The sequence below is a fragment of the Paramormyrops kingsleyae genome, chromosome 15 (assembly GCF_048594095.1).
Source record: "Paramormyrops kingsleyae isolate MSU_618 chromosome 15, PKINGS_0.4, whole genome shotgun sequence".
In the NCBI taxonomy this organism is placed as follows: Eukaryota; Metazoa; Chordata; class Actinopteri; order Osteoglossiformes; family Mormyridae; genus Paramormyrops; species Paramormyrops kingsleyae.
Genome location: NC_132811.1, coordinates 3986331 through 3994780, shown reverse-complemented (window position 1 = coordinate 3994780; position 8450 = coordinate 3986331). Strand labels below are relative to the sequence as shown.

At 44.2% G+C, this 8450-nt stretch overlaps 1 protein-coding gene across 1 annotated transcript; it reads left to right on the top strand.

Annotated features, from left to right (window-relative positions):
• The first annotated feature begins 375 nt into the window (after positions 1 to 375).
• On the top strand, positions 376 to 8105 carry mob3a (MOB kinase activator 3A). Its single transcript, XM_023843995.2, has 4 exons — positions 376 to 637; positions 2591 to 3254; positions 5892 to 6094; positions 6657 to 8105. The coding sequence occupies exons 2-4, from the start codon at positions 2837 to 2839 to the stop codon at positions 6684 to 6686; spliced, it is 651 nt and encodes a 216-aa protein (XP_023699763.1). The 5' UTR covers positions 376 to 637; positions 2591 to 2836; the 3' UTR covers positions 6687 to 8105.
• Positions 8106 to 8450: the final 345 nt, after the last annotated feature.

Here is an 8450-nt window from a genome sequence, read left to right as displayed (position 1 = left end):
CATGGGGTATCAATATTTTGGATTTCTAAATTGTTACTTTACTGGAAGCACATCTGTTGCCGAGCCTGGGACTGAGCGTCGCACAACTAGCAGAGGCACACAGACCCCCGATGCCCGCCCGCAGCCCTCCGCCCTTCCTGCGCCCTCCCTTACCACCCAGAAGGGCGGCAGCAGAGGCACACAGCCCCGCGATGCCCGCCCTCCGCCCTTCCTGCGCCCTCCTCTACCACCCAGCAGGGCAGCAGCAGAGGCACACAGCCCCGGGATACCCGCCCGCAGCCCCCCGCCCTTGCTGCGCCCTCCCCTACCACGCAGCAGGGCGGCAGCAGAGGCACACAGCCCCGGGATGCCCGCCCGCAGCCCTCCGCCCTTCCTGCGCCCTCCCCTATACACGCAGCAGGGCGGAGTGCCTTGACGTTCCGTTGCAGGAAACATTAGGAGTCGTCTTTTGACCAAGTTTGCAGGAAGAGTCGGGCATTGCCCTTTATTGTATGCGCTGTATTTTACAGTGTTATTGTAGCCATCTGTATGTTACTAATAAGAGCTGAGGATAGGGCGGTCATTTGTTAGAGAGGGATAAACGTCGTTTTCGGAGGGAGGAGATCGCGAAGCGGAACAAGAGTCTCTGACTTCCCCGGTAAGTTCGGGCAAAGTGGCCGCGGGCTCGGTACTTTCCTCGCTTCGCATATCCTCTGCTTGCCACCTTACTCGTAAATATTGATGTACAGCTCGGTCCGATCGGCAGAGAGACACGAATAGCCCCGTTATGTAATTTGCTAAATGGGCTTTGAAAGCGGGTCGATCTCGGTGGCTGCGGGGGAATTCGGGGGAAAACCTGCTTTCACTTTTATGCCTGTTTTTACTGCAGCTTCCAATGTAACACTGATACGGGCAAAGCAGACGGCGCAGAACAAAGCACGTACAGGTAGCTGAAGTCCGCTCTTTCTAAGCGCGGATGGGCGGTTGCGCCATGTTACAATGTTACGGCAGATGGCTGGTTAATAAAACCCCGCGTCCGCACGGCAGGCTGAAACGTACAGCCCGCCTGCTTCGTTACGGAAAGGAAGTAGGGCATTTTATTTAGCAGGTGGTGATGAGGATGGTCGACAAACGTCCGTAAAGTACGGGCGCCGTCCGATTGCTGCCTGAGCGGAGACGGGCGCGGATCGCGGCGTTTGGGAGCCGCTCGCTGGGGCATGAGCTGCGGGTCCCATTGTTCGGGCTAAACCGAAAGAAATGTGTCGCCGGAAGGCGGGGATCGGCCAGGTCCGAATTGATGGACCGTTCCGTTACGCATCATGGTCGGCGGATCAGGCGGGTGGGGGGGTTACTGACATACATCGCTACTCAGCCGAACTTCCTGGAACTTTTCCGCTATGAGCTACAGCGCTGTGCGCCTCGCCATTATAATGAAATGCAAGGTCATGTTTTAAGCATTGTAAAAATAAGTCGGTAATATTCAGCGGACACCTTATCTTTTATAAATGCATCCGACGCTGTCATTCTTACGTCATTAGTCCGACGTGTTTGTATGAAGTATACTCTGTATGATTAAATTTTGAAAGTCAACGTGCCGATGATGGCGCAATTAAATTGCTTCTAGGCATAAAGCCTTACTGTCTTTTTTTAGTATCTATTGGGTGGCCTGGTATAGTGTAATTCAGGGTCTCTGATCTATATACTGAACGCACCAGTTCTGTTGGCTGTTTCTTCTGTGGCGTCAGGGCTGCCAACTTTGGTCAGCTGGCTGGAGTGAGATTTTCAATTCGAGACAAGTCTGCACACACATTCACACGCATTTACATGTATGGAAGAGTTTTATTACCTTGTAAATAGTCTGTGGGGTTTGCAAACTACTACGACGCTTTTGATGTCGATAATTTTAGGTTTATAAAGCAATAATAAAGATTTGCCGGAAGATGTCTTGTGTGAGAGTCTGAAAGCGTGAGTGTCACGCCAGATGTGTGAGAGTCGGCAATCCTGCAACATACATTAACATTTACACAATAAGACATTTGGACAGAGAAAGCGTTTTTATTTATATAGCAGATGTGGAGATCTGAAGTAGCATACGAGTAAGTATCAGAACACAGGACCAGGCAGTTCCTGCAGTATTTATAGTTGAGGGTCTTTCTCAAGCCTGTTTCCTGGTAATTTCAAAGAACTTATTCATAGCTGTTGTGGTTCACAGGGCCATGTGGGTTTGCTTCATAGACATTGGTTTTATTGCATGTTTAGAATTTAGAATTAGGTGATCAGTCATTGTTGACACACCAACAACGCGCAACAACGAAATGTGTCCTCTGCATTTAACCCATATGTGAGTTTTTGTTACATAGCAGGGGGCAGCTAATTCAGCGCCTGGGGAGCAGTGCTTGGGGGCGGTACCTTGCTCAGGGTACCTCAATGGTGCCTTGCTGGTCGGGGATTCGAACCTGCAATCTTTCAATTACAAGTGCGCTTCCTTAACCATCAAGCCACCACTGCCCATTTAAGTGACCTGATTCTCTCTCTACCATGCTTTTTTTGTAACAGTTGGAAACAAGCATCTGTCTCTGTGGAATAACATGCTTGTTCCTCCTCTCTGCAGCTCCATCTGCACCAGGCACCTTCTCTGTCACCTCTGCTCTGGCCTTGCTTGCTTCCACTTTCTCGGACAGGTTCCAAGACCTTCAAGAGTGAAAACGGCTGTGTGTTCTTCATGCGAAGCTGGGACCTGCACCCCCTCATTCCTTGCCGTGTTTATTTTTGCGTTTGACATTAAAGTAGAAATTGGGGCGACTGGAATAGTGTAAAAGCCAGACAAACGGAGTGTAGTCCGCTTTCGTCTGCCGCCATGTCTCTGGCACTGAAACAAGTCTTCAACAAGGACAGGACATTCCGGCCCAAGCGTAGGTTTGAGCCGGGAACGCAGCGGTTTGAGCTTCACAAGAAGGCACAGGCCTCATTGAATGCCGGTCTGGACCTGAAGCAGGCCGTACAGCTGCCCCATGGCGAGGGTCTCAACGACTGGGTGGCCGTGCACGTGGTGGACTTCTTCAATCGCATCAATCTCATCTATGGCACCATCAGCGACTCCTGCACGGACCAGTCCTGTCCGATTATGTCCGGCGGGCCCAAGTATGAGTACCGCTGGCAAGATGAGCAGAAGTACAAGAAGCCCACAGCCCTGTCCGCCCCCCGCTACATGAACCTGCTGATGGATTGGATAGAGGTACAGATCAACAACGAGAACATCTTCCCCACCAATGTTGGTAAGAGCACTTAATTGCATACGTATAATTCAACAGAGCATACAGTCCTAGTCAAACCATCAGGCGATATACGTGGCCACCTAAGAGGCCATCTTCTGAGGGAACATTGACTTAGAAAGTGGTCCTTGCGCCCTCTGGGCTGCCTGCACAGAAAAGCTATTCCTGGGTGGGGGGTGGGGCAGCTCCACATGGGCTTCGACCAGCAGTGGCAGCTTATAAACAAATAGGCAATTCCACATCATCTGTAATTTCCGTCACCAAAATGTCATGCATTACTGTAAAAACTAGCCTAGTACAATCTATATCATTCCTTCCCCCCCCAGCTGTTATGGCCTTTTCCAGTCAGGGTTTCCAATAACGGTCGTACCAGCATATTAACACCCAGCAAAATCATTTCAATACTATACGGATGTTTACGTGCACCCACTATTTGATAAGCAGATTAATAGCTGGCCTGAAATATTAATGAGGTGTATTTTGATCTCCAACAATTAGTAATATGAATAAATTCAGTGTATCTTTATGCTATTAAATTCCGTTAGCGGAGCGCGCCACATGCGGCTGTTTTGGCAAAGCATGGGAGCGATAAGCACTGAAGTGGCAGTGAAGAAAATGACAGCTGAACAGCCACAACATGTTTAAAAGAGGAGATACTGTGGTTAAACAAGGCAAAAAGGCGTTGATGGTGTGGTGGTGCTGTTTGCAGTTTAAAGCCCGACATGTTTATTAAACATTAGGATATCCTGAATCCATACAGATTACTAACTTTTGGACGTAACAGTATGTCTTAACATTTTAGGTGCACTACTACTCTGCTAACCAAACTGTGGGCATAAGCAGGCCTAAACATCACTATAGTATTGAAACGCTGGGCCGGATCAATTTTGTTGGTACGACTGTTATCTAAAGCCCTGTCCAGTGCACTGGACCTTCTAACAATATCATAATATAAATTTTTAGCAGACATCCCTGGGCTAATTTGACCTCAACTTCCATTATTGAAGGTTCTACCTCATCAAATATATCTTGGTTGTTGATGTTGTATTTCACAGTCTCTGGCTTTCAGTTTGCCTGTTTGAGGTTGGGATTTTTTAATCTCGTTGCTGTTTGGAATTACTGATTCAGAAGTTTTCAGAGAGATTTAAGATGGCATTTTCTGTCGTGCCTTCTGTCATCCAGTTTAACATCTAGGCTTTTTCTTGTTTCATTCCTCTTGGATGATTTCTTTGAATTACAACCACGGTTCCTTGGTTCTCTATCAGGTAGGTCCAGCATTGGTTTCTGGTGTTTTCTTAGGAGGAAATGGCTATATTCTCCATGTCTTCTTGAAAGTAGGATGGCCATGTTGTTCTTTGACTTCACTTGCTGCTTTCACATAAGGAGTTTGTGGTTTGAGCCACAATTTCCCCCAGGCTAATTTCATCAAGCTCTTCCATTGTTCAGTACGGGACTGAAGAGGTCATCGGATTTGCCAGAGCTGATTATCTCACCAGTTTAATTTCTGTTTCCAGGTCCATTATGGTATTTTCCTATCTTCTCCAACTTGTATTCATCAATAGTACAGTCGAGCCTTCCACATGGTGGGGGTTATGGGTGCAGGCCCCCCGCAATGTGGAAAAACCACCTAAAGTTTTTTGGTCCCCTTGGCCAGCAAAACGAAGCTTTTCAGATTTTCATACAGTGTAGTGCACTAAAATGGTACAAAAAGATACAAAAAAAAGCGAGACACAAAGATGACTGTGAGATCATTGCGAGGTTTCACATGAGGCCACCGTAAACACGCTTCGCATCTGCCAAACCAGCACTGCACATATCTTATCCATTTATGAGCTGATAAACTTCGTGTGTCTGTGGCTTTTGCAAAGCTCTCAAACACCCATTCAATTTCTTATGCTGACTGCACGATATATATCGAAACTGCGATGGGGAAAGAGCTGACTGCATATGTCTGCATGTCCTGATTATTTCAGCTTGAACTTCGTAAAATATTTCAAGTGGTTCTTATTTACATCAGTTGTTGGGGCATAAACCTGTATAACTTTATTGAAGGGGTGTCCATGAAATTGAATAAATATCAGTCTGCCTTCCAGAGCATTGTATCGATTTACAGTCTTTTCTTGTCCATTTACAGAGTAGTAAACACTGCGTTTGCCTGACTGAAAGTGTCTTAGTCCTATACAGTTAGATTTCCTAATGCCTAGGACGCTAGTTTGTAAGCGCCATCATCGGCACGTTGACTTTCAAAGCGCTTCTAACCAACTGCGTCATAAACACCGGCTGTACTCGGAAGGATCCTTGGCTCTTAGTAACATATTGAGTGCCTTCTAATCCGAGGGGCCATCTTCTAGTGGTGATACCATTAATTATTCTGTTTCCACCACCCGTCAGGTTTTCTTGTCAGGATACAGAAGTGATTTATTATGGGCTGATTCCATGCAGTTTGAAATGGTGTGTTTGCTGTCGTTACTATGCATCATTACTGCTAACAGACCTATGTCGCTGCTGTCTAATGTATGATGCATGGCAATTGTCCTCATTTTGAAGGCACGGTTTCATGAGGAGAAGTTTACATTATGAATAATTATGATGAATGGTTAATTGACTTTTTTTTTTTTTTTTTTTTTTAATCTCTTTAAGGTACACCTTTTCCCAAAAACTTCATGCAAGTAGCGAAGAAGATCCTGTCTCGCCTGTTCCGGGTCTTTGTACACGTCTACATCCATCACTTTGACCGCGTGAGCCAGCTGGGCGCAGAAGCTCACGTCAATACCTGTTACAAGCATTTCTACTACTTTGTCACGGAGTTCGGCCTCATAGACCACAAAGAGCTGGAACCGCTGGTGAGAGAGAGACCGCTCTGAATCAACATACGGTTTGGGTTTCTTTTACCAATAATGGTGTGCAGAGGTGTAGAGGGTGTTTGCGTTTGTTCAAAGTGTGGGACTATCTAACACTTTAGAGTAGTGGGAGACAACAGTCAGATGGATATAGCATTTTGCACACAAACTCTGATACACTTTGCAGTCAATGATGGGGTAGAAATTTTAGTCCTTTTTTGAGGAAGCAAAACCATTATGATGGTTCTGGGACAACCTAGAAACAAAGATGAGGTCCGCCCCCACCCCCCCGGAAGATAAAAGTTTGTTTCCTGTTTAATGTAAGCTTTATAAATCTCAATAGAAACTTCCAACAAAGACTGGAGGAAAAAAATTCTTCTGGGGAAAAGTTATGGAAGTAGAAGACATATTGAGTTCATATGCTACTGATGTTCAGGTGCCCAAGGGCACAAAAACTATTGTGACACATAACAACAATTCTCCGAAAAGACCTGAAGTATATATATCTAAAAAGAAAAATCACATATGACTGGAACTGGGCTTCTCTGTCTTGTTTCTCACACAGAAGGAAATGACGTCTCGGATGTGTCATTGAGGGACCCAGCAGCGATCGCTTGACTTCCCACCAGCTTGAGACGGCTATACAGAAGACTGAAACAGGAAATACGAACCACAGAGTCTATTTTTTTTAAATATGTATTGTAATTACATTTATAGCTGGAAATGTATTGAATAGCCTATTTTCTGTTTTTCATGGAAGATGGAAAATTTATAATCTAGTATTAACAAGTTATTTTTTTAAATGAAATGAAATCATTCCTTTCCTACTTTCCTATTTTGCTTTAACTTTTAGCTTACAGAATATGATTTATACCGTCGTATTTTTCATATATATATATATATATAATATATTTATATATATATATATAAAATTACTATTGACGACATAAAATACACACTGAGGATCACTTGCCTTTCATGTGTGATCATGCGGTTGATGTGGGGTTTTGGATTGCAGGTTGTTTGGTGCAGGATTTTTAAATGGTTTTAATATTTTGAAAGTATCCAATGTGGATTTCAGCGACCCACAGATTTAGATGAGTATCAAACCTCAGTTGAAAGACCTCAGGCCAAATAATTATCTGAACAAAAAAGTGTTTAACATAGCATGACTTGATCATTTGGCGAGAGATTTTTTGTTATAGTCTTGGGCTACATATTATTTTCCAAAAGTTTGCACTGGCGATTTTAGAACTAAAGTAATTGTGCTCACATAGTGGGGGGAAGTGATGTCTATAATCTTGCTGTAAAGAAATTCTGTACATTACAGCCTCTTCCCAGGTTTCAATGGGGTTACGTTCCTACAAACCTATCATAAGGTGAAAAATTTTAATACAGTACACCTAAATTAAACAGCATAGCTTAACCTAGCCCACCTTAAACATGCTTAGAACACTTGCATTAGCCTACAGTTGGGTAAAATTTATATAAAATCGTTGAACATATCATGTAATTGACTGAATAATTTAATGAAAGTGAAAAACATTTACCCGTAACACGGAGCATCGTAACCCGGGGAGCGTCTGTATGTACAAGTGCAGACAGTGTTTGCCCCAGCCAGTCTGTCAGCATGAGAATCCATTTGGTACATTAATGCATTACGGTTTCTGCCACTAGATGGGGCAAAAGCCGTGCAGCTGTGGGTGGACCGCCCCCACCCCCCCGGAAGATAAAAGTTTGTTTCCTGTTTAATGTAATTATGATTGGAAACATTTCAATCTCGAAGTACACTGGTTTACGACATATGAACGAAATTACTATTGGCTGTTAAACAGACCAAGTATAGACTCCAACATTGTAAAACATGGGGCCGAACCGGCCGTGTCCTACGGTGAGGTTAATCAAGTGATTTTGGTTGTGCAACAAATCACTGTAGTCTGTGGAACGCAGTATTTAAACGCAATATTTAAAATAAAACTGTCTAGCAATGCAAATAAAAGTGCGTAGTTCATTATTAATATTTCATTGTGTATTTCTTGCTGCTGTAGCACTCATTACCAATAACTGCTAGAATAATCACCCTCAGACTTTATCCTAACGTTTGTGACGGCCGTCTCGCTACGTTTTATTACGTATTATTTTTATGGCTTTGGTTTATCAACTGTCTCAACCCAGACACACAAACGCAACAAATACAACCAGATAAACAGTTAGTTACTCTAAGCAAAGCAATATCCTCAATACTCTTGCCTTCAGTTACGGATACACTAACTTACCCTATCACCCCTCCTTTGTGACCTGTGATTCCAGGTTTACAGATAAGCGCTTATGTAATTTGGACCGAAGGCAGGACCCCGTA